This window comes from Grus americana, chromosome 1, assembly GCF_028858705.1.
Source record: "Grus americana isolate bGruAme1 chromosome 1, bGruAme1.mat, whole genome shotgun sequence".
NCBI lineage: Eukaryota > Metazoa > Chordata > Aves > Gruiformes > Gruidae > Grus > Grus americana.
The window spans coordinates 55,871,219-55,897,913 of NC_072852.1; the positions used below are offsets into that span (position 1 = coordinate 55,871,219).

The window sequence follows — 26,695 nt, forward strand, 5'->3', positions numbered from 1 at the left end:
TCCAGATGGCCACAGCTCAGGACCAAGGAGCTATGCCAGAATTTCCAGCAGCCTGCCATGGAGCTGGCACCCAAAAAGCTTTGAGCCCAGGCTGGTGGATCTGGAAGCCCTATAAATCCAGCCAGAAGCTTTGGGCTGCCTGCTGGAGAGCGGGAGCTCAAAGCCACAAATCCTGGGAGGAATTCTACATGTAGAGCCTGGTTCCTGGGCAGATGGCAGGAGTATCAGCTTCACTAAGCAGATAAAGGGTTTGCATAGTTTCTGCTTTTCAGGAAATTTAAAAAAATACGTATTTCCTATAAAAAAAAAGTTCCTGTTTTTGAAGTTTAACTGGAAATCCCCTGGACAGAAACAGCAATGGTTGCCACCACTTATACATATCTGCACACAAAAATCAGTTAACAATTATTAGTTCTGAACTTTCCATGCTCACATCTCAACTACACCTATAGATCTCCCTTCAGTGATGTCATGCAGCTACAAATAAGATTGTCAGTCACTCAGAAGTGGAGTCAGAAGGCCATGTACCTGTAGGTGTCCCTCATGCCCCGTGAACATGACACTTGCAGGCCAAATTAAAACTGGAGTTGAACTTCACAAAGCAGGAATATGAGATCCTGCATGTTTGCCTTACGATACTGTATTTTTACATCATTACAGCAGGACAAAATGTCATCCTGTGGTAATGTAAGAAAATAGAAGCATGATGGAAGATGATTACAGCTGCATTTTTAGTTTTCATTTCCTAGCACATGAACATGAATAAACTGAATGCAATAATCAGACATAAAATAGTGTGGTTACCAGGATGGCATCCTCAGTCTTTATGGTATTCAAGCTGTAATTAGCCGGTGGTAGAGTCAGGACAAGTACATTCTGCATGTAATGGGCTGAGTTGTTGTTCCTGAAGTATGTGTTACTGCAAAGCAAAGCACAAGAACCCCATGAACAATCAGGAACATGGGCAGTGGTAACCATGACAGAATCACTCACCTCTCCCCAGCAGCACTGTTATTTAACAGGTTAAAACAGTAGTTCTAAAAATAAAATTTCATCATGGACAAAACTCTTCATGTTGTTAATTCCCTGATTCCAGCTTCTGTGCTTAACTACATTAAAAGGTAATATCGAAGAGATCTGGCAATCTGAAACTCAAAGGTTGCAGTGAATTATTGTTAATATTGTAACTGTTTGGTTTCTGTACTGTTTATTTCCTCTTCTTTCAAGCAAGAGTTTACACTTATTAAAACTGACTCTCTTTTTGGAATCTACAGTACTGCAATCTGTAGTTTCTTCATGTTATGGTGCATGTTTCTGACCTCTTCTGCACACTTTTGCATGTTCCTCTAATTTTGATATTCCCTGCTAGAATTGATCACAGCAGGAATTGCACTAAAACCATTTAAGAGGAGGGCATGAAACAATCTGAGAGGTGCAGAGAGCAGCTTATTGATTTATCTGTTTAATTAAGTGAGCTAGGAAAATCAGAAGAAACTATATGAACTTGAAAACTATGCTAAAACAAGCAGAAAAAGGTTGTAGCTTTCAGGTATCTTTGGTTTCACCACCCTGACAGGACATCTGGAAGTGCTTTGCAGACTGGCAACCACTGTATTCATATGTTACAGAAGAATTTAGCAATAGGTATCAGTGTCAGGTGGCAGCACCTCACATTGCTATAGCTAGACTGATAAAAAATAAATTGCATGAGCCTTCTCTCATTATTTATGTTTGATCATCCTTTTCTTTTTTCAGTCAGTACTGTATTAAGAATTTTTGGAGACCACAGGCTCTGGTCCACAGCCATCAGATGGGATCCTGACATCAGAACCCTGTCCCAGCCTTTTACTGAACCTTCTGACTTTTACATTGCGCTTTTCACACTGAAGAATTTCAAAGTGGTTTTCATTCAGGCTTGGACTGAACTAGCCAGGTGAAAAGGAAACTTCACTGTAGTCCACCAGACTGGATAATCCTACACCATCCCACCTCCCCTGAGGGAGACTTAAACACTGTGTTTGTGTCCTGGCTGCCGGAGGGCTCAGAGCTGATGAAAATTTAAATCCATCGCTTTGTTTGAGGGACTTGACTCCTGGAGAGGCATGGGACCTTGCCTACTGTCTTCTCCTACAGCTTGAGTTTGGATCTAGCACATGTGTCTGTATTTTGTTTCTGTTTTAAGAAGAACATGATTTGAGATATTCGCAAAATCAGGGGTATGTAGCAAATTTAAGGAGGGCAGCATATGAAAAGGATTGAAACAGCTGGATATATCAGAAGGATGCATATCACAGCAGAGAAGCCCCTCGTCATCCTCACCTATTGCGAGGCAACAATTATACATGCAACACCAGTAAGTAAAAGCACTCACATACGTAGTCCCCATTATGCATTTGCAAAGAAACAGGAATTGTGGCCAGTTGCCTCAGGAAAAGCAACTGGGGATTCCTAGTGCCTGATAAAGTGGTGGAAAGTCTAAAGCTCTGAGAGGCACTTCTGGAAAATATAGTGAACTTGAAAGTGTACAGGACAGAAAAGATCCTGTCAGAACACTTGAAACCCAGGCTGCAGTTTGGACCCAAAGGTCAAATGACTCAAGTAATTAATCCAAAGTGCCTCAGCCCTGCCCTGTCAAGGTCGGCTTTAAATGTGAGGGCTGGAAAGTCCCACAGGCCCTGGAAGTTCATGGATTCTTTTGCTACATCAACAGTGAAATGAGTAAGATTGAGACATGGGCACATACATTTGCCTTGTCATCATTCATACCGTCAAGCTGCCAGCACAGTCCCAGGCATGGTTTCGGTCTAGGCCAACTAGCTTCCTCCCTGACTGTGGCTCCCTGCGGTGACCAGAGCCATACCCAAAAAAGCAATTTGGGCATCTACAGTTAGCCCTATGGATGTGAGCTGGGCTGTGTCACTTAGGCTTAGGGCCAGAGATCAGCTCTTGGTCCTTGTACACAGACAAAGCTTTTGAGGCTACCATTGATAAGGCCAGTTCATATCAGTCCTCATCTATAAAGATTTTGTAATTAGTAACACAAAGATGAAATTGAATAACAGAATATTTAGGTTGTATAGTAAGAAACATCTCTGAAAAGTTAGATTTATGTAGTTATAAAGATGTTAAAGAGACAGTTGTAAAGTGGAAGAGTTATAAAGTGGAGGAGACAGTTGTACCACTCTTTTAAATAATTTAAAAATGGAATAAACAGAACCTAGAAAAATATACTGTAAGCCACATTTACATAATTGTCTGGTTGGACAGAGTGTATGAAAAATGTACAATATCTCATATGAACAGCTCATGATCATCCTGACTTTGGACTCTGTGGTTCTCTCATGGCTTCCTGCACTGAGGAGTCCACAGGATGACCTTAACCCTACCTGCTCTGTCACTGCCTTAGAAAAATATTATGTGAACTAAAGGGGATGTTATAGAGGATGTGCCACAAATTAAACACTAAGCAGCTTAGATAAATGGCAAGACATGAGGAAAGATGGCAATGGAAAACATTTTGTGAGACAGCATTTCTTCAACAAAACAGCTCCACTCAGACTATTTCCATTATCTCTATCTGTCAGCAAACTGCAGAGAAAAGAGGAAAATCAGAGATGATACTTTACTTGAAGAGATCTATCAGGATGATAACAATGTCCTTATCCACTTCCGTCGTCCCTAGGTCTGTGCTGACGTCAGCTGGAGAGCCACACATGATGATCACTACGGATTGGGCAAAAATGGAGACAGATTGGTGAAAGGTACAGACAAGAAAAGGAGATTTGCCTGCTCCCCCATGCTTGAGTAGCAGGCATTAGAGCAATGCTGGGCTAAGGCACATTACCTGCCCAGGCACAGAGCTACAGCCTCTCTGCAGTGACACCGGGATATTTGAGGGACGGTGGTAAAAGGTGCCTCAACAGCTGCACCATTTTCTGTCTGACTGCACCAGAGCGCTACCATTATCTCACTCAAATAAGCATTAGCAGTTCTGATGCAATATGGGCTACTAAATACAAACATTTCTCAGTTAAATGGCATTCAAGTAATAGCTTCATTGGCTTCCTTATTACTCTCACACTCACTTGGCCTGTTGATGCCATGTCCTTAGTCTTAGGAGAAGATGAGGTATTTACTCATCCATTTTTCTAGTTTAGGTGGATCACTTCCAGAAGAAGTGCCCCTCGATGGCACAAATGATGCCCATATATGTACCAGGGCTGCAAACACAAGAATAGTAGAGAGCTAAGCATTCTTGTTGTATCTAGGGCTCTTCTTAGGAGGAGTCATGATTCCTGGATTTCTGAATCTTTCACAAAATGAAGCTTGTTAATTGGGTTAATTCACCCCCAAAAGCTCTTTGGAACCAGGATGTTACCCCATATTTTATGGAGATGGAGAGAAGAATCTAGGAACTTTGTGCCATTTTATGTTTGCATCCACGTGAAATGGTATATCTGCATTTCTCTGCCATTTCTATGGAAAGACTATCCCTAAATTTAACTAAGGGGTAGGTCTGATTTTCTGAGGAAAGCAACTTACCTGCAGGGCAGAGTGCACCCTCAGTTCCCCCCCACCCCTCCACCCCCTCCCCCCATCCCCTTACCATTGCTTTTCCGGTTTGGATCTTTCACAGTTTTTCTAAGCTGCTCCGGAGTCCTTAAAATCTCCTTGATCTTCAGTTTTTCAGAGAACTGTGTGATTCCAGCATCTAGCGCATTCATGTACCTGACACAAGGGAGCACAGATATTGTCAGAAAATTGCTAACTCCTTACATTCTGCCAAATAAGCCAGAATGTGAGATAGACTGTTTACAGCACACAAGAGCATTTGTAAGGCAGCATGGAACATTTTTTTCTGCAGCAATAGAAGAGACAAAATCAATACCGGGTGTGAAAGACTTAAAAGTGTTTGGAAAGTCACCCAGAGGTATTTGAGCCTGGTTGTAACAAAGGATGGGTTTGGAGAATACAATGATGTAGTAAGACATTAACAATTAAGAAAAGAAATCGGAGATATGGGGAAATTACAGTAAGTGAGACTAACTGGGAGGCAGAGCCAGGAAGCTCTGCTGTTTTAAGACATCAGTGGTAATCTTAGAAGACACATGTGAAGGTTCAATGGAGTAAAAGGGAGCTGCAGAAAGAACTGAGATAATAAACACACACGTACCCTGACTGTGAGAGAAGCAAAGGAAAGTAGCAACAAAAACCCCCTGTACTGAGTCAGTTAAAACTTGAAGGGGGAAAATGAGGACAGGAAAAAAAAAAAACCCAAAACAAACAAACAAAAAAACAAAACAAGTGAGCAAAACCTAGCTGAAAGATTAAGCAAAACTCGCCAAATCCTAAATCCCATTCTTGCTTCAACATGTTGTGTGTGAGAAGAGACATTCTGTCTGAAATAAAGTTAATGCAGAGGAAAAACCAAAAGAAATCTCTTTGTTTTCAAACTGCTTAACTTTTGATCTAGCAACACTGAGATCCCAGTCCTATAAAGTACTATATATCTTTTGCTTCCCATTTTTTTCCAGGAACAGAATCATTAAACATTAATTTACAGGAACATATGCATAGTTGAGACATAACCTGATTTTGCTATTACTATCACTTTTTTATACATTTTGTATACTTTTTTTACATTTTTACATTTTTATGCATTTTTATACATATATGGGGAAAACAATAACGGTATAACTTGTGCTTTAGCAAAAATGGATGTTTAAATTAGTTCAAAAACTTTCAAGCTGACAGTTTTTATTAAAGCAGAATGAGATACATTTTTACAACTATATTAGGATGAAAAATGGGCAGAGATACAAAATTAATTTTAATTTTTTTTTGTTAATTCAACAATAAAGAAAAGGTGCTCAAACAATTCTGAAGTCGTAAAGAAGGTCCTGAATAGAAGTATTAGTAAAGACAAGGTAAGAAACAGTTGGGAAATAACTTACATGCATTGACTTCCCTGAAAGGTATGAAACCTGCAGGATTAAAGGGATTTAGCTAAAGTCTGTGTAGTGCATTGGCAATTATAGCTGCAAACAGGGAGAAATACGAATTGTAGTAAGAGATAAGCAAGGTGCACTGATGTTTCAAAGCATCAAAGAAAGGTAATCATAGCAATTACATCATGGGATCAGGTTGCTATCTATACTAAAAAAGAAGGAGGAAACAATAAAAGTCCCTAAAAGTCTACAAAACAGTGAATTGGAGATCAGTTTTTAGATCCATTAATTCAGAAAAAAAATAAATTCTGTACACAAAATATTCTGTAAGTATAGTCTTATATCAGTCTGAAGCTAATACAGTCATAAATTTCGCTTAAAATTCTGCAAGTTCCTCAGGTAATGAATTGGAAAGAAAAGTTATAGTTATTTCCATGAATTCTTGGCAGCCTTTGAGCTACATTTATAAAATTAGTAGGAGAAACAAGATGATGTTTTTTAATTAATCAGCATTTTATGTCCCAAAATTGGGGGAAAAAAATTTCAAAGCATCATAGAAACATTCACATGAACTGAAAATTAAATGAGTCAATAATAGAAGAGTAATGATTAATATCAGTATATTAAAGAGTTCATTTGACTAAAAACAGCCTTTGATTTTAAGCAAGGAGAAAGCCCAGAATTCTTGAGAATCAAGCACAGGCTGAGGTTTCAGGCCACAAAGTGAAAACTTTCTCCTTTGTTCCAAACTGAGGAGAGCGTAGCTTAAACTCTGCAAGTATTGGGAGTCATGTTGTTCAAAGAAAGATACAGTTTGAACTTTGGAAATGTTGTGGAGTAACAATATTGCCCACAGATTGAAGCCATTAACGTAGAGAAACATTACAAGAGCTTGATATAACCCCTGACCTAAAAAGGCATCTCTGGAGAGCCCGATGGAGGAGCCTCTCATGCCATACTATTTACATTGAGGATGCAGTAAACAGGTATTTCCAGCAGGGACAACATGTGGGCTATGCTGTCCACAGGAAAAGCTAAGGCTTGAGAATAATTAAAAGTAGACGGAGTGAAACATTCAGATATGCAGTACAGCTAAATGGTGTGATTCATCTTTTCCTTCTCTCATTCCTGGGTAGCCATAAGGCACCTCCCAAAATGCAGGGCTCAAAGGACAGCTTGTAAGAATCATGTCTGGGGATGGAGACAGGGTTTATCGACAGCCAGGTCAGAGGTGGATCTGGATCTTACCAGAGGCATGCCTCCGAGTTTTCGTTCCTCTTGTAAATGTAGGTAGATTCCCAGGTTGTGGTTTTGAATGGCAGCTGAGATTCTCTCCAAAAATAATAGAAGAATTCATTCACCTTTCTGGCTGGGGTCAGAAGGCGGGTTAGGTTTACTTTGTAGTCACAGGACAGTCCAAAACTCCCTACAGAGATCAGAGGCAGGCTCAGTATTGTTTCAACTCTGAAGGGAGAGACAAGAGGACAAGTCTGAATGGATTGCTGTCATGCCAAGGCAGCTACCACGTGATTTTCATCCTCAGCTCCCTCTCCTCTTGTGCCCTGCGTTAGTTCAACAGCAATTTGAACCTGAAAAAGAAGGTTCCTCAAGAAGACAAGAAGATTTCAAGTCAGTATTGGCACTGAAAAGCCCCGTTGAACTGGTCCAGGCAGCTTCTCTCACTGCCCCCAATTCCCCGTGCCCTTTTGGGTATCATGCACCATTTCAGCCCAAGGGCTGTGACAGGAGTCCAAAGGCTCAAGGACCCACCCGATTCTGCTCCCCGGCTGCCATTAACAAGGGATAGATTTGATCTCTTTGTTAGGGCAGCGCTGGAGGGCGACAGCTTTTTGCCATCAAAAAGTTTTACTCCTACAACTCAAAGGAAAAGTCTTTTAGTTTCACTGTGGCATATTTTAGGAGCTGTACAACAGCAGCAGTCAGGGAGAAAAACTAAGGCAACCCTCTGTTGGCAGGGAATTTGTAAAACAAAGATATTTTTTATCCACAGAGACAATAAAATTTTAAGGATAAAAGTATTTTCTTGCAGTCTTATCAGACTAGACTAAAACTATTTTAGTTCTTGTATGCTAAGTGTTTTTTTATGACAGGGAATTTTGCCTGCAAAAGACATGGCCATTAGAGTTGTTGCCATTATTGTGAAAAACCTTTCCAGGTAAAGTCCACTTACCAAATTACAGGGTTTATATTTGTTGCAACAGAAACAGACACAGATGATGTCATAAGTAATGCCAGAGAGAGTATTTCACTAATGAAATGGGTATTTTTCTGACTTACTTAAAATAGAATAGACTATTTCACTTGGAAGGGACCTACAACGACCATCTAGCCCAACTGCCTGAACAATTCAGGGCTGACCAAAAGCTAAAGCATGTTATTAAGGGCATTGTCCAAATGTCTCTTAAACACCGACAGGTTTGGGGCATCGACCACTTCTCTAGGAAGCCTGTTGCAGTGTCTGACCACCCTCTTGGTCAACAAATGCTTGCTAACATCCAGTTTAAACCACCCCGGTGCAGCTTTGAACCATTCCCACGTGTCCTATCACAGGATCCCAAGAAGAAGAGCTCAGCACCTCCCTCTCCACCTCCCCTGCTCAGGAAGCTGTAGAGATCAATGAGGTGGCCTCTCAGCATCCTTTTCTCCAAACTGGACAAACCCAAAGTCCTCAACTGCTCCTCACAGGACATTCCTTCTAGCCCTGTCACCAGCTTTGTTGCCCTCCTCTGGACCTTCTGAAATGGTGGGCCACAGAACGGCACGCAGTACTCCAGGTGAGACCACACCAACACTGAGTACGGCAGGATAGTCACCTCTTGTGACTGGCTGATTATGCTGTGTTTGATGCCCCCCCCGGATGCGGTTTGCCCTCTGGGCTGCCAGGGCACGCTGCTGGCTCATACTGAGCCTGCTGTCGGCCAGCACCCCCAGATCCCTTTCTGCACGGCTGCTCTCCTGCCACTCCTCTCCCAATTTGTACTTGTGCCTGGCATTACTCTGTCTTAGGTGTAGAACCTGGCATTTGGACTTGTTAAATTTCACCCCATTAATGATTGTCCAATGATCTCCTGAATTAGAGATGGCGAAGAAGTTGGAAGTAGACAGTTGGGCTAATCCTAAACCACGCTTGTTACTTCCAGCCACAGTGCCTATAGAGCTCTTGCAGTTAACACTCAGTGTCACTTAATGTCCATTTGACAAGCCAAAGATGAAACCCAGAGAGCAGCTGCCTCCCCACGCTTGAAGTGCTGTAAAGTAAAGCGCTTGTTCTGATTTGCAAAGCTATTGCACCATGGGCAAAAGCCAGCTGCCTGTTTGTTAGTGTTCTTCATTGCTTTGCATTATCTTCCAGTGTTCATACTTTTTACTGGTTTAACTGTGCCAGAGTCCGAGGAAAAGACTTTGGCATCATTCTGGGCATATCCAGCAGATAGAAAAGCAAACATAAAGTTAGGAGGCACAATTAATAAAATGGGGTATATTGCATAATACATACATAAGACTTATTCTTTTGATTCTTCTATAAATTAACCACCTGCATTCATCAGTAACATTGCATTCACTTCTGGTCATCCCACTCAAAGAAAAGTACAGAGTTAAAAGCAGATAAAGCTTGAGGTAAAAGTGTCTCAATCTTCCCAGTCTCTCTCAGTGACTCCAAAAGACTACCAAAGTTCAAAAAGGGAAGTGATTCACATGGGTAACAATATGGATTTGTACGTCATGACTGATGGGGTTTTTTTAACTGATTTATACTAGAAGTCTGCAGATTCAGCTTTCACTTTTCCTAATATCTGAGAATGAACATATTAATGTATAATATAATATAGAATAGAATTATACAGGTTCATGTGTAACACAACAGTAGAGAGATTTATTCTTCAGGAATGCTTCCTCAGGCAGAAGAGTTAGGATGAAACTGGCTGCTCCCTATATGAACACTCTTTACTGAAGATGGTTGGGGCTTTTGGATCTTCTCTTGACGCATGTAACTCAGGCTCCTCTCAGTGACTGAACACCCACCCAGCAGGACCCCTGTTGCTGCAGTACTGCGACGTCTACATGCCTCCAGCTAGCATCTCTGTCCTGCTGCAATTTGTGAAGAGTTAAGTCTTTCGAGCCCTTAATCAATCAATCAATCAACTAATTGTCAGCAATTAGAAAAGTTTCCCTGCTAGTAATGGGATTTCATCAATGGGCTTTGGAAGGGGATTTTCTTCTCCCTACCAAACATAGTGGCTATGCATAAGAGTCTTACTGCCCTGACCATTGACCTCAACGTGTCTGATGCATCCTAAACCCCAAAGTCTCTGCTGTCTTATTGTACACAAAATAACGTTTTTCAGCAATTGATATCTTTAACATCATAATGTTAAGGGGAAGAGGTGGTACTTACGAGACCATTTGGTAGGTGGCATAAGTGCAAGCGGGTCCTATGACAACACAGCCAAGCGTGCCACTATTCTGCAAGGGATCAGAAAGGGTCAGTAGTGGGGACAGTGCAGATGACTGGCAGAGAGAAGAGGATGGGAGAATGAAGAAAACTTTAGTATTTGAGAAGGAATCATGGAATTTACACAGCAAAAGCAAGAACAGGGTAGTAAAGGAGCCACAGAAAGGTTAAAAGAACAAACCCAGAGCAAAGGAGGGAGGAATCACAGCTAAGAAAAGGCAGAGGACAGAATAGTGCCTGTGAGTATGACCTTCGTTAAGAGACAGATAGCAAATTAGGATTAAAATGTTGCAATTGTTACAATTGCGCCTATGAAATCACTCCAGCAGTGCTTGCATTTGCAGAAGACAGAGGGATTGAAATTACAAGATACTGCGTATCAGAAAAATGATTAGTTATGGGCATATAAGTTTCTACGAAAAAAATTCTTCCATGACCACCAAATGAGGCCTGACCAGTACTTTGTGTGTCACAAGGGACTTCTTCTTAACAAAGACTCTAGCGTGTGCATATACATTGGTAGATTAGAGAATTCACATCGGATTGATAATGTTTCCCTCAGAGGTGACAGTTATAAGACACAAGAAATCCACTGGCACATGGCTTCTTGTAAGGCACCAATTCTAACTGAAGCTTTTCCCCATATTTTCCCATATTAGGGTTTCTGCCATGTGACTTCTGTGATTTCTAGTGAGAAGTGAGCACTTCATCTTCGCCCTCTGGGCATAGTTCCATAAGCATTTCTTTGGTATCAGTGCCAGCATAATAATCTCTCTGCCAGCATGTTCCCATCCTTGCACAGCTCTCTCCTTTGTGTATTTGTGTCAACTGAAGGTGGACCAGATCAGGGTCTGATCCAGTTGGAAATGGACCTTTTTTGCTCTGCTTGGGCTGTTTGAGTGGTTGGAGGGGGCATTGGCAGTTTGGGTTGTGGATTTTTTTTTAATGGATTGCTTTGGCTATATGGCCACACAAAGAGCTGTGCAGATATAAAAAAGAGGGCAACTTAAGTATAGGAAAAGGAACCTGAAGCGGAAGGCTGCTTTGGCCAGCACTGCCATCAAATGTCTAATGGGCCTCCAGGAAGCATTCATAGAATCTCTCTCCAGTGTTTGCCTGCTTGTCTTCACATAAAACCTACAGGAACATCTTCTCTTTGAAAACTTCACTTCCCTGTCAAATTTGTTTGGAACTGAACAACAGGATCAAAAGTTAACAAGGAAAGACAGAGGCACATGCGCGTGCACATGCAGAAAGAAAAAAGTCTTGTCATCTTAGGAAATCAACTTAAAGGAGCCTGCTACTCACATAAATTTCCTTGAAGAGCTCCACACCTTCACAGGTGCTGGTACGACAGCCTTGTGAGACATAGAGTGATGAGGTAAAGGTATGGAAGGTGGCATTGACTGTAACATTTTCTCCTGTAACACAAACATAAAAGTAAACAGCATCATGAGTTGCAGACAACCGCTAAGACACTGTACACTTCTTCTTCTAACACAGGTCTGAGCAGTCTTATGCTAGGATGTCTCCCACCAAAAGTCCACCTACAACCTAGGCCCCACTACTTAGAATGAGACTGTAAAATTTGCTCCAATGTGGGCTGCTGACTTCTTCTGCTGAGTGTACTTTCAATACAAAGTGCTTTTAGTGTTGGCCATTATTAGAGACATTTTTAAGGCTCTGTAGGAAGTAACTGAGAGACCACTTTCCAATAAAATTGAACAAAATCTCTTCAACTAGAGGGCAGAAAGGGAATAGGTATCATTTCTCTGGAACCTCTTTTTCCCATGATATTCTAGAGAGTGACAGTAGATTGGTGATACTGAGAAGAGAGATATCAAAATAAATAAAAGCATCATCAGCAGTGACTCTAAATGAGGGGAAAACATATGGACTGCAGATTCTTCATACTTCAAGTCATAATGTGATCAACAGATGGGGTCAAGAGGAAAATTATTTTCAGAAAGTAGAGGCTAATCCAGCCAGGAAAGGAAGCAAGGGCATCGCAGTTACTGCACTAGATGGATCACTGGTCTTGTCTGATCCAGTTCAGCAATTCCCATGTTCACAATCCCAACTGAACATCTCCAGAAAAGCATGCAGGAAGAGTCTGCCCGAATACCATGAAAGCAAATATGGTTCTGCCCCTCTGTAGAGCATTTCTGTTTTTACAGCGGGAGGTCATTATTACTGTAAGATCTACATAAGGTGAATGGACGGGCAAGGAGCCTGTCTGAGGAACAGTTTGCTGAAGGTCAGATGAGTAGAAAGCTGTGGCACAAAGTCTGACAAGAAACCACAGCAGGAGAGGGATAACCAACACCCGTTGTCTTACCTGTCATCTTGAATTCATTTTGTACCCTTTCCAAGGCTTGCTTCACAGCTAATTTCAAATTATCAGTACTTGATGGGAAGTCCGAGTAATTCATGAGCATCACATTGATCACATAATTGTTGCTGCTACACTCATTTGAAACAACTTGCTGCTGCAGCTGGAGTGAGAAAAGCAAAGGCCAAAGGGCCAGACCCAACATCCATTCCTTCATTATTGTTCAGTTTAGACCCATTGTGTGTGCTCTCTCTCTTCTTTTTCTCTTCCAACCCTCTTTCTTTCAGATACTCTACATTGGTTTTGCTCCTGGATAGGACGAAAGAGATCTCCACGCCATAGATTCAAAGACAGGCTGCAGGATCCTTCTCTCCGGCACTTCCCTATCCCACTCCCTGCCTTCACCTCTGCCCGCCCCTCCGATGTACTAGGTGGCACTTCTGTTTATGAAAAACTAGCAACAGCAAAACTCAGGAAAGGAGAGAGGCTAAAGGTTGCTGTGAATGTTTGCTCATGGAAAGGCTGAGGCTATAAAACTGAAGCATTACTTGAAACCTTGCCTGATAAGGGCACTAACTCTTCATGACAGAGATGAGCTGAGAGAAAGAAGGGGAAAGGACAAATGGACTGTAAAGACGACTCTTTAAAATGGAAATAACATACAAGGTCCGTTAAAGCTTAGAGGAAAACAGATGGTTACTTCATGTTTGCATTGCCCTACATCTCTTGTTACATTGCCACACCATATCTGCTGGCTGGGCTCATAAATCAAGGGTATATTTTCTTCTGTGATATAAGTTATCAATTTCATTCCTTTAGCTCTTACCATCGAAGTACTTTTTGTGTTGGCAAAAATGTCTGACTTGCAGTCCTCCAGACCACAGCCTTTGTTTCTACTTACAGAGTAGAGTCAGCACAAAGCTTGTCTGCTCCACCAAAGTGCCCCAGGTCTGCCCCAGACACATTGCTCCCAGGGACCACAGGTCTCATTGCCCATTCCCACCTTGTCAGATGGCTCTTCAAATGGGGGCCAAACATATTCATACTTTATGCGATGCAATCTCTTGCATCAGGGAAGGATTAGCAAAGCTGAAGAACACATCTCAGACCTATGGGACCAAAGGTAAATTACAAATGACATCGCTAAAAGGTACACACTAAAGGACACGGCGGTCTTGTTCCTGGGTAGGGCTCTTGGGCTTTACTGAGTATTTTTCCCGAGAATGGTCTCAGGGAAGGTAGGTAGAATGAAGGGAAGACAAAAAAAACTACAAGCCTTACAGATAAGTCTGGGCACAGAGGAGACCTGCAAGATAAAAGGAATCAACAGGCAAATTTAAATAAAGTACTGAGTGTGCTTGGTCTGAATTTGGGGTGTTTGTGCACACCTACAGCAGCTTCTCTTTTGCTACTGAAACTTGGACTGAGGCTGTCAGATAATAAATCAATTTACTTTTATTACCTTCCTGAAATAATTTTAAAACAAACAAGGAAAATAACCAGCAACAGCATAAATAACAGTGCTTTTGGTATAAAACAGAACTTCGATTCCATGGTTTCTTTCAAAGCCTGTCTTTAAAAGGTGTTGAATACACTTCAAATATATTTGCACAGACTTTTTACACGATCCTATTTTATACCAAATTATTATTGCTTGACTCTTTCTTATACCCAACAACAGAGACTGTGACCTAGCATTTAAGAGCAGACCTTGAACACCTCAGCATATCTAATCTAGCATTTGTAATTAGTAATACAGTAATTCTAAATCAGTAGTCTGTCACGTAAACATCTGGACTAGTATGGCTGGCTAGAGCCACAGACTGAGACCAGAATATAGCTTTTCATGCTGAGATCATCTGCTCATCTGCCCCATTTTACAGGTATTTACAAAGTCCTTGAAACTTATCCCATATAAGTCAATAAGAGATTTGTCATTTACTTCAGCAGAGCAAGATTCGCATTTTTATACTCTCCTTAGCCTATCTGAGAGAAACAGTTAGCCAGCATGGATAATGTAAGTAGAACTGAGTATTTTATATTGCTGGTCACACAGGGAGTATGTAATGGCACTGAGATCTCCCTGGTTTTGTATCTATTCTTGTATTTATTTGGTTTTCATAGCACCTTAAAAACATCCTTTAAAAACAAAAGGTAAAAAATCAACTCTAGCCTTTGCACTGCATTTCTTTTTACTCTCTTCCTTGCCCCCCGCCTTCACAGTGCCACAGGGAGTCTGCAGCCAGAACATGTTATAAATGAGTTGTTGACCTCTCAACTTTTTTAATTGCCTTGTGTGTGTAGTCTCTCAGTGTCAAGTCCCGTGATGGGAGCACACCTTGAGCATCGGGTGACGTGGAGCAGGAGGGAGAGATGTGCAGCAGGAGGGAGTGCGGCAGGAGGCTGCAGCTGGGGTGAAGCAAGCTCTCCCAGGAACTGGCTGAACACCACACTTTCCCTTGTACCTCGGGGCTTCGCACATCAGGCACAGTTGCCTGGCAGACTGATCAGTAACATCTGCTTCATGGAATAAGAGACATAAAGAAAAGCTTTGGCATCGTGCTGTAAACGTGAGAGTTACAGATACTATGGATGACTGTGAGGGTGGAGAAAAGAAAAAGTAGACGAGTGATTCATGTGTAAAGCACAATATTTGATGGGCCTGCCACAAGCAAAAACTTCTGTCTATTTGTGTTTGTTGCTGCCTCTGCCTGAGAGATGTTTAGTCCCCGGGCAATAGAAAAGGTGAGACCCCAGTGCCAGTCCATTCATAGCGCCCTGGCTGCAGAATGAAGCCAAGCCCCCAAGGATCCCAGCCAACTTCATCTAATTCTTTCTTAATGTCCGACCTAGCAGTCTATAAAACCAAGAGGTTACCAGTGACACAAACCAGGCAGATACAGAAACAAATCTTCCGTATCTCTTCAGGACACTGACCTCGCTATCTCAGTAACTTTTCTCCAACTGTGAGCCAGCTCTCACACTTCAAAGATTAGTCAGGGAGGGATACAGTTCAGAAGCCTAGAAGTCAAATTATGTGTCAGAGGAAAGGAAAAAAAAAAGCTTTTGGGCTTTTACAGGCGACGGCAGCTTTGATTAGAAATACTGTCTTACAACAGAACTACAAGTAATGGGAGCATCCTGAAGGCAATGCAAATGACTCTGCCTTCCTCCAAAAGAAGGTGATGACATGGAGGAACAGAGCAAGAGACTCAAACACCAGGAATATCCTCCCTAAGGTAACCTCTCCCAACACCCCCAGGATAAGACATAAAATTTATCCCAAATACATATTTAAAGCACATCTTCTAGAGGTACTTATTCTATCTTAAAAGAGTCACGGTTTAATCACCTTTTAAGGAATAAGGTGCTAAGAAACTGCATCTGACATCCCCAGTGCATTTTTTCTAGCTGTGGCTTCTAGCCATCAGCTAGTGTGATCATCTGTCAGAAAGGTAAAAAAGATCCCAGCATTAAATATCTTCGCTATGTGCAAGTATCTATCAAAAAGTCAGTTCTTAGATGTACATCAGTTTGAGTACCTCATCTTTGTAGTCTTAGCATTATTAACAGCTGATGGAGGTCTCCTCTTGAATCATTGAATACAAACCCTGTAGTTTATCACTTAATCTGCCTTAAGAAACACAGGGACAATTAAGATTCAGATAAGAAGGCCATGTATTTATTTGTCTGAAGATGAAATTCAAGCCCTCACAAACAACAATAATACCTATGCATATATTGCATAGCTCCAAAACACCGTAATAGGTCTCTGTGGGTGTTCTTATAATCTGTGTTAGATTAGAAATGCCAACTCAAGTTAACTCATCAGAGAACTATATTAGTGAAAAAAGATTTTTAGTGCCTGATTCTACAGCACTATTTGTTTGTTTTGCCCTCTGTTTTATTGGATAATAAACAACCAGGTATTATAGGGTGTATTTGAAACAGGTCATCAACACTGACTTCCTGATCTAAAACTACTCTGAGAGGTTCTCTCAGTCTTCTAGAATATTCAAAGACACTCAGAGAAAAAGAAACCAGAAGAGCAAAAAAAATCCAAAGAGTTGTTCCTCTAAGTCTCTCAGTCTATGTAAGATTATGCTCTACAGAACATTTTCCAGTCCTTTTTTAATGGTCCATGTGACAGGGCTTTCCTCCTTTCGGTGGCTTCTTTTTTGTACAGAGTCTGAAAGTCCTGAAAAACGGCAATGATAGGCCAACCCGGGCATCACAGACTCCCTTTGCCTATCCAGCTCATGTTGTAAAAGTGCCACCATATTCAGAATGTGGCACTGTGTATCTCCAATACCTTTAACACATTCATTTTTAGGATCTTTTCACTGGCATGTAGCCTAATTTCTTTTTTACTTAATTACAAGTCATTATTTCCACTTGGCCACTCAGAGAGGAGAAAATAAAGAGGAGATATGGAATGAAAATTTCAGAAAGCTCAGAAGAGCCAAAGAGTTAGATGAAAGTATCAGTGGCCCCCAGTCAGTCAAACTACTGCTGTGGAAGTTGGCACCAATAGTCCTAGTAAGTCTGAAGACAATGTGGGCATGTTGTCAGCTCATCTTCAATTTCTTTAGTACCAAAGACAACCAATGTAGCATTTATCAAGCAGCTATTTTGTAAAGAAACATGCATTGTGATACAATTGTCTTATTTTGCAGAATATTTTGACAATGTCCTTTAAAATGGAAAATTTTTCTATATATTTGCTACAATTATTTATTTATTCAGTGTCATTTAATTATGATTGTTATGATCAACTCACAATTGTACATTATTTTTTATTTTGTCCAGAGCTGTGAACTTTGATAGTACACAAAAATCTGAGGTTCCACTAAAATAAAATAGATGCTGCAAGTCTCCAGCATTGCAGAATTGGGAAATGTGAAGAAATAACATTTAAAAATATCTATAAATATATGTCAATAAATAGAACAGCAGATTCATTTACATGTTTAATTCTCACTTACTTAACAAATTTCCTTGGTTTCAGTGGCCATGCCTATGTTTTTGAATAAATGAAGTTGACAGTATTGTTTCCATAAAATACAGAATTTTAATATGAAATTTGCATATGTTGTAGTAGTTGAAAATATTTAGCCAACAGGATAAATGTATAAAAACTTCAAACAATGTTGTTTTCAATTTCTACCCACTATTACTAAGCCTGATTCCAGATTATTTTGATTGTCTGAGGCTTAAGTAGCTTTTACGCTGTCTTTAAAAAGATCTAAAAAGTCACATTGAAGAAAAATAAAATAGAAATGTTTCCGTTTCCTTTTTTTTTTCTGGTTTCCTTTTTTTTTCCAGTTTTGTTAGAGGTTGGAATCACAAATGTGATTACAGGCAGAAAAGAAAACATTACAGTACTGTAATGTCTGTGTTAATTTAATGTCAGTAACTTACAGGTCTAAACTGTATAGTATAAAGATATCTTCTTTAACTTTCAACATTACAGAGAAGACCAAGGACACGAAATAATTTTTTTCTGTCTTTTAAATTATTTTTACAATATTTCTACTACCCAGATTTAGATGACAGTAATGTAAATAATGACAAACTGTATAGTATACATATCTAGTGGCTGTATGCTTATATATAGTATGCATGTATAGCAGCTGCATAGCAGCTATGTTGACCTCAGAACTGATTTTTTTTTTTCCCCTCATTTACTATACAAGAACATAAAGAAAGACTTTACAAATATTCTTTGGGACTGAAACGATCTACTGATAAACAACAAGCCTGTAAAACAGCATGTAAATATGTGGGTCGTGTTGCGTGATCCTGATAGTACAGCATGATCCTGATCCAGTACAGATCCTGATAAAGTAGAAGTCCTCGTTATATTGCCATTCCCATGGGTTATCAAGAGTTTAGGTCTATTCTTGGAGTTCATAGTTGCTACCACAGACTGACATAGCTGCTGCAAAGCACTGACTATTCTCATCAGAAGTTGCCGATCTAGTAAGAGGAAAACTACAGACAAGGATAAGAAAAGTTGTAATTGAAATTGCTTCATACTACCAGCAGCTTGGGTGGTGGCCCCATCTTTCCATTGATCTATGTTGCCACATACCAAAAGATGAAGTTAAACAGTGATGTGTCATAAATATCTAGCTCAATTATGAAAGTCTTCCTTTTAACCCTTTCCCAACACATACGCACTTTGAAGTTAATATTATTTATCCATTTAACTTGTATACTACCAAAGTCTTTCCTCTTAACTGCTGATTTTGTACTCTTTCTCTAAAGGACTTCTTTTCCAGAGTGACAGGACATATTTTTCTTTTCAGTGTAAGAGTTAGCCTCTGTTCTAGACTCAGCAGGATACAGCTCTGTCAAGTGCCGAATGTAAGCTCTCTGTAATGTGCAAACATCTGTTCTCTTTTTCCTTACAAAGGTAAATGGCTGGAGTGTGTAATAATTTCTTCTCTCAGACACATACGTCAGTTCCCTTAAACTCATTTTATCAGACATTATACACATCTATACTATGTGATGGGATGGAGTTACGAGATCTTCAAGCCAGTGCACACATGATCCTGTAAATCCATATGGCAGCGGAATACTGTGCAGATGTATCAGCACACATCCTAGACCAGTACAACTACATTCTCTGGGACATAGCACTTGCAATGATGTGGCTTTCTGGCTTGGGTAAGTTTGTGTGGATCCAGCTAATCATGCATTGCATTTTCAGTTCTGACACTGACTTGTGCTGGATCAGTGGATTGTCTTGCCTCCCCTCCCTTGGCTCTACATACATAAACTTCCAAAAACTTACCTAAATGTGATGCTGAAATCCAATACAAGGACAGCTTTTAAGTTACTTTTATTAACTTGATTGAATCTTGATGGCAGGTTGGGTGCTAGAAGTATCAGGAAAATTCCAAAGGTGCAGTTCCCACAAACCCATGCAATCACAGACATGAACACCAGTGAAAACTGAAGAAAGAGGTTCCCTTACCAAAATAAAGATAAAAATTATGAATTTTTGTTTCACCATTTGGAGGTCTTTAATTGGCATGACTGTTGTTTGCTTTCCTGAGCTGGACAATAGAGATCTGACAAGAGCATTAAAGGCGCACATGATCTGTCACCTCTGCAGGCTGATCTTTGCTGTCAACTTAGATATTTCACCTTCTGTCATCATGCCAGGGTGGATTAAGGCCCAGATGTTGCTGACTGCATAAAAAAGAAGCAAATATTCTTCAAATTCCTTGCTTTCAAAGTAATCATTTCCCATTTGCTCAGAGGATTTTGTAGCTTTAGCAGGGGAGCATTTCATTGCTCTCACTTTCGCATACCATTTATCTTGAGATGTTGTCAGATGCATTTTCAAAGATGGAAGAGGCAGAACATGGTGAAGCATCATTACTGAAAAAAACATGATCTTACTCAGACATTATGGAAATTGAAGCATGTGATTGTTGCTGATGCAAAGGTCACTTCCTAACCTCTCGCTTTGGTTACATGATGATTTTTTTTTCACTTCTTGCTTTTCCTTTCTCTCCCTTTTTTATTTCCTTCTCCTCCTTCCTCTCCTTTTCTTAGACCTCATTTCTACTCTCTGATTTTTTTATTTAAACACTCATTACTTTCTCTGATGCTTATCTTGGTGTTTAGTCACAGGTGCATGACTTCTCCTTTCCTGCTATCAGTGTAAGTCAATTCCATCTCTCCTAGCAATTCTGTGTGGGAATAAACATGATCATTAATCATTTTCCAGCTCACAGCCTCCAAGATAATGCCACTGGCTGATAGAATGATGATGGTAAGAACTGCAGCAGTTTTCCAGCATTATTAATAGAGTAGCCGAACTTCTTGACTTGTCTTTAATTTATGAAGCGTCATCTCGGCATTTCATATCAGGAAAAGATTGTAACATCTCTACCTACTTTGGTCTGCATCTTAATAATAATTTCTACATCAGACATGCTAAAAATATTTTGGTCAATTTGATGCTGGTGAGAATACAGGATTAAATTACATGTGTCCTCCTACACAATTGACTTTAGTGAACATTAGATATGAATGGAGACTCCTACTGCTCTGAAAGGATTTTAGACCACTCCTGTATGCAGAGTCCACATTAATTGCCATAAAGCCAAATTTTGCCCCCTACTTATATTGCTCACACACCAAACACAGGTAGCACTTCTACATGTCAAGAGATAATTTTTATGCTGTGTTCAACCCATGGCCTACCTGTTGAGTTGTGCAATTTATAATTAGCAACCCTGCTGATGGCAAAGTCTATGTTTTTGATTGATTACAGTCACAAACAAACTCACCACCTTGTCCTTTAATACTGCTGGAGACCTCACCTATGAGGGAATGATCTGACAGGCAGTCACAGCTTTGTCTGCTGAGAACATGCCAGAAGAACTCCATTTGAGTTTGAAGCAGCTGAGAAGGATCCTTGCTATTAAATGTAACCTACAGTTCCATTTTACGTATAACATGTCTCCAGTTTTGTGATTGGAAGCCAGACCGCTATGTCCGGTTAGAATAAATTTTTACTTTCTCATCTTGCAGGTGAGTTGAAGCTCAGTTGAAGCTAACACTCATGGAACGTTATCTTTTTGGAGGCAAAAAAATTACACATAAAGAGGGGTGTGTGTGTACAGACAGTGCTTAGGGGACTCGCCTCCAAAGCACAGCTAAGGTTAGAAGATGTCTCCCATCTGAGTTCCCCTGACAGCCAGAAAGCTGGCAGCAGAGAAACACGTCATGCTTCTGAGCACTCCCCGCTCTGCATGATCACAAAACTTTTGGTCAAGAAAATCTTCCCCACGATGCAGACGGATGCTGGAATCCCACTGGTGCCATGCAAAACACTGTCTGCAAATAAAAAGGAACTGGTTTGGATACTATTACTTTTTATCTCAGTTCATACTGTCCTTCTTGTGCCCACAGCTAACCCACTGGTACTGCATATCTGTTAGCTCTCACACATTCCTCAGCTTTGGACCCACCACATAAGAGTTCAGGAAGCCACTGGGAAATGGGAAAAACCAGTGGAGCAGCCGAGAGCTTTCTTCCATTTGAGTCAATATATTAGCTGTATTTAGTATATTGATTCTTAGAACAGCAGAATCTTGTAAAGGAATCTATATAAAAAATAGAAGAAAGCAATGTAGTAAAATTCTATTTTCAGTTACTTTAAAAAAAAAAAAAAATCTTGCCTAATTGTACTGTCTGCTTGCTTGCATTTCAGTCAAAAATATAACACCTCATCAGTGACACCTTCTGCTCCTTCTTTTTCTCCTCCTTTACTCAGTTTGCTTTGGCAAAAAATAAAAACCCAAACAAAAATCTTCAGTTTTCCTAGCTTACTGTACAGAGCCAGAATATTCTATGGCAGTACTGAAAATTACTCTGAGGTATTTACAACAATTATTATTTTCTTTCAGTTTAAAATTAAGTATTTCTGAGGCATTGTTAAAGATCTGGAAGAAAAAAGGCATCTTACAATATCCCTGTCAATCTAGATGTTTTTCTTGATTTCACAGGATTCTGATAGAGAAGACTCTTAAGCCTTTTAGCCTGCTGAATTTTCTTTTTTCTGTTAGATAATAGAAAATCCTAAACAACTGATAAGAGGACAGGTATCTGTTATATGTATTAGTCTACATAGGCAATCCTGACAACATAAAAACCCACTTAAAATCAAATCTCTGAAAAGGCAAATAATTTCAGAATTATTTATGGAAAATTAATTTTCTCCTCACAGAAATAATATCTTACTTAAAAAAGAAGAGCTATAAAAGGAGACCAAATCACTGGCACACATTCTTTATCACTTTGACCGACTAATTAAAAATTAATTTAATTCAGAGAAATCCTTTGTGGGAAAGTGGATTATTTGCCTTCCTTCTTTATGGCCCATGGTATGAAATTATATCCGTAAGCATGGGACACCATCATGGTGCTGTTGTGCTCCGGTTGTTCCTGGTTGCAGAGTAACCTCTTGGGGACAGTTGCAAGCCAGGTGTATCATTCCTGGGACAAGCCATCTTGAAGCGATCAGGAGAAGGTGAAGGTGGAACTGAAGCAGCAGCACGTGGTTCTTTACTGCTGGACTATGTTACAGATGATTGCAGTGTGACGGGATATGTTTATTAATACAAAAAACAAGCCTCTTTTTTTTTCTGATGGAGTGCAAAAAATTTTTCTTCTCCAGGAAGGAAAAATGGTAGAAATACAGATACCTCATTAGTCCTGTCCATGGGCATGTATTTTTTTGGCTAGTTGAGTTGTCAGCAGTAGTGTAATGTATTGATCCTCTGCACGGAAATTGCTAATGGTGCAATTCAGGCACTATAAAAATGAAAGTCTGGGGAATTACGCTGCGTGGTGTTCCTCTGTAACTAGGAGAGATCTGTTTTATTTGCAGTAGATTGCAATGACAGAGGTGCCACAGGAATCAAGCTGCACTTGAAAATTTTCCAGAGCTGGCCGGATGCTACTGCATGCAGTTAGAATGTGCGCAACCCACATACCTAACATTTGATATTATGCTCTCCATCTTTATAATCATGGAAATACAGATGGAGTGGCTATGTTTACCAGAAAAGGATAAAACATCTGTGGGATTCCCTCCCCACAGGGCTGTCATGGGAGGGTGATCAACCCAACATCATCCACGGCAGAGGCTCTCTGGTCAATGGAGGATTTGCTGACTACGAGCGTATGAAACTCATGACGGCATGCCAGGGAAGAGCACTTTGGGATTGCACAGGACTTATTATGGGATGTCTAGGCAAGGGAACAAAGGTGGGGAAAGGAAGAGATCAAGGGGGTTTGGGGAGGAGGCAGTATGGGACACAGGACAGGGGGGTAACAGGGGCTGGTGATGTGCAAACTGGTTGCTCGTCAGTGCATTCCTCTGGCTGCGCCCTGCACCCGATCAGCGCGGTGTCCTGCCGTCATCTTAAACTCCATTTCTAACTATTGTCCCGGGTGAGGAGACTCTCTGTTCTGTGCGCGAGTGTGTCTATGGAGGTTTAAGTGCCAGCGGCTGGAATTAGACCACAAGTCATAGAGGCCTACCTGTCCGGGGTGCCAGCAACCGGACAGACGGACTGAGGGGCCGACCCCTCCCCTCCCGTGGTCGCTACGGACACCGACGCCCGCCGCAGCGGAGGCGGAACCCTGGGGGAGGTGGCGCCAGTCGCCAGCCGGCGCCTCTTCGCCGCCGCCTTCCGCCGTCCCGCGGTTACCCTGGCAACGGCGCCGTCGGCCGAGCGAGGAGCTCGGGCTCAGCGGCAGGATGGTGAGAGGTGGCGGGGTGGGGGGCTCGGGGCGGGCGCGGTGCTTCCTTTCCTCCACCTCAGGCGGGGGAAACCGTGCCGAGGTCCCGCTTTGACTCGGTCTCGCCCCGCTCTGCTTTCTGCTCAGATGCTCTCCCGGGCCAAGCCGGCCGTGGGGGGTACCCCGCCGCCGGGAGACAGGAGGAGGAAGAAGGGGAAGAAGGTGCCGCAGCTGGAAGAGCTCCTGGCCCTGAGGGACTTCACCGGCGCGATCGCCTTGCTCGAGGTAACGGCCGCGGCGGGGGCGGAGACTCCGGTTCTCCCGCTCCCCTCAGGAGAGCGGTACGGTCATTGCCAGGCCTGTGCCCGACACAGCTGCAGGGCGAGGGAAACCTTTCACCTGCCTTGGGTCCCACTCGCCTGCTTTTGCAGCTGTTAGTCACTGTTGTGACAGCTTTTGCCCTCACTTTGCAGAACTTGGTTTGGTGTGTGAGGGTTGCCTGCTGCTTCCTTCAGAAATGTGAGAGTAGCTCCACCCCAGTAGCATCCACAGCTGTCAAACCATCTGTGATATAAGATGGCCCAGTATTACTTTGATTATCTGTGGGGCTTTATGAAACTGTGTGGTAGCTGATGAAATTCTTATATTCTTTCTTCTCTACAAAGTTTAAACGGCACGTGGGTGAGCAGGAGGAGGATGCTGACCTTTGGATTGGATACTCTGCCTTTCATTTGGGTGACTACAAGAGAGCACTGGAGGTAAAGTGGGGAAATCCTGTTCCCTGAGGTTGGAAATTGGGATGTTGTGATAAAGCGATGACAATGGGAGGAAGATGTTCTGTAATAGGGAACAGTTCTGCCAGCCAGTTAAGGTACAAATGTACTGTAATAATGCAGATGCTGTGGAAAGCAGTTTGGATTGGAAAAAATGGTATTAGCCTATGAAAATAGATTTTTTTTTTTATGTTATCAACTGTCCGATTTAATACTAGGCTCAGTAGCCTAATCTGTCCTTTTAAATGTCACATAGTTCATGTCCTAAATTTTCCATTTCCTTTTTGCAGCTAGCTTTCCGCAGTTTTGTTTTTCAGGTTTAATTACGTCTTTGTCTTCATTGTGTAGCTTATGTGTAATATACATGCTTTTTTAATTCTTCCTTCAGAGGTTAATGCCCCTGGCCATTTAATGTACTTTATTGTTCTTTATATTTTCTTGTATTAGGTAATTCAATGAAATGAGACATTCTTATTCTCCAAAAGCTTTAAGTGACTAAAAGACACGTTGATTATTCAAATACACATACATTTTTAATATTTGCACCATACAGTGCTGATGTGTCTCTTTCAGTGTATGAGTCCGTATGCAATTCTTTCTCTTGTGTCCACTTATGTCTCCAACAAAACTCAATTTGTTGCCAGTGTCCCTGGGATCCCTTTATCTTCTCAGTTGTGCCAGCATGTTCCTCTGTAGAATTCTTAACAAATTTTTGTTGCCTGCCTTGCTCTGTACCTCTGAGCACTGGAATCAGTGTGCACACCAGAACAGGGAGTGTTATGGTGGTACCCACAAGGCTGCATATAAGCTAGTGAAGATTTGAAAACAACTTAGTCTGCCTGAGTATTGTTTGTCTCATTGCTGTATTCCTACAGCTGTGAATTGCTGGGTCCATACAATGCTGTATTGACTGAAACCAATAACCCTTAAACGGTGCAATGTCAGCTGGGGGAGCTCTCCATCACTATTCTCTGTGAAGCATAACTGTGAAGTATAGCTGGTTTTGCAGCCTTTTAACTTGCTTTCCGTGGAAGAAATATTAATAACAGATGATAATTTAAAGTATTAACAAAAGAAAATAACTGTAGAGAAATAGATTATAAAATAATGGTGATATTTTCTCTCTTAGATAAAATTAGGTGTTTAACTATAGTAATACATGGTCATGTGCACAAGATTCATACGTGAGGCGGAAATAGATTTTCTAAAGCTTCCGAGTAAGTTCACAAGGCACTATCCCCCTTAAAAAAATTGAAGAGGAAACATCCATTGGAGATGTTAGAAATGCTCAGTGAATTAAATTGACAGTATACACAGTACAGAATGTAGAATAGTAGTATAGGACATAGTGGTAACTTAATATTCATGTTTAGAGTTGTGGAATTTAAAGATTATAAATGTAACAATTAGTTGCTGTAGTTAATTTCTATCTAGATGTTAGGTGCTAATACGGAGTGAAAGTTTAAAAAAAGAAAAATGTTTGTATGCAAATGAAAAATAGCTTGCCATTTCTTTGAAATAAATTCTGCTATTTGGAATACCCAGTAGATGCTTTTATAGACAGAGTAGATTTTAAATGTTTCCTTCAACGAAGGAGTAACAGCATTTATTTTATTTAATTATTTTTTGTAGACATTAGGTTTTGTATGTGGTGTTTGATTCACCACTAGGTGATGCTGTTGATTCACGCTTTTAAAAACCACAACATGGTCGTCTTTTCTCCGTTTTTCTGCCCAAGTAGGGACAATAAAAGGTTTGTATGCATGGTTTGTGGTTGGTTTGTTTGTGTGTGTGTGTGGTTTTTTTGCGAGAGATCACAGGGCCTATCTTTTCCGATTTAAGACTGATTTTTGGCACAGTGATGAGTCCTGATAACTTTGTGGTGATATGTGGG

At 41.0% G+C, this 26,695-nt stretch overlaps 2 protein-coding genes across 5 annotated transcripts in view; one reads left to right on the forward strand and one right to left on the reverse strand.

Annotated features, from left to right (window-relative positions):
- Positions 1 to 13,798, reverse strand: part of GUCY2C (guanylate cyclase 2C) — a 45,907-nt gene extending 32,109 nt beyond the window's left edge. Inside the window, exons 1-8 of the mRNA XM_054813348.1 lie at positions 13,656 to 13,798; positions 12,761 to 12,972; positions 11,731 to 11,843; positions 10,366 to 10,433; positions 7,197 to 7,412; positions 4,607 to 4,728; positions 3,627 to 3,723; positions 805 to 919 (exon numbers count right to left, since the gene is read on the reverse strand). Of these exons, the coding sequence (XP_054669323.1) occupies positions 805 to 919; positions 3,627 to 3,723; positions 4,607 to 4,728; positions 7,197 to 7,412; positions 10,366 to 10,433; positions 11,731 to 11,843; positions 12,761 to 12,972; positions 13,656 to 13,798 (1,086 nt within the window). The remainder of the gene's footprint in view (positions 1 to 804; positions 920 to 3,626; positions 3,724 to 4,606; positions 4,729 to 7,196; positions 7,413 to 10,365; positions 10,434 to 11,730; positions 11,844 to 12,760; positions 12,973 to 13,655) is intronic.
- Positions 13,799 to 24,006: 10,208 nt separating this feature from the next.
- Positions 24,007 to 26,695, forward strand: part of IFT56 (intraflagellar transport 56) — a 48,057-nt gene continuing 45,368 nt past the window's right edge. For all 4 annotated transcript variants that reach the window (XR_008575400.1, XM_054812694.1, XM_054812695.1 and 1 more), the window contains exons 1-3: positions 24,007 to 24,050; positions 24,176 to 24,313; positions 24,694 to 24,786. Coding sequence is in view for 3 of the 4 variants with exons in the window: in XM_054812694.1 (XP_054668669.1) it covers positions 24,048 to 24,050; positions 24,176 to 24,313; positions 24,694 to 24,786 (234 nt within the window). In the remaining variant the exon portion in view is untranslated. The remainder of the gene's footprint in view (positions 24,051 to 24,175; positions 24,314 to 24,693; positions 24,787 to 26,695) is intronic.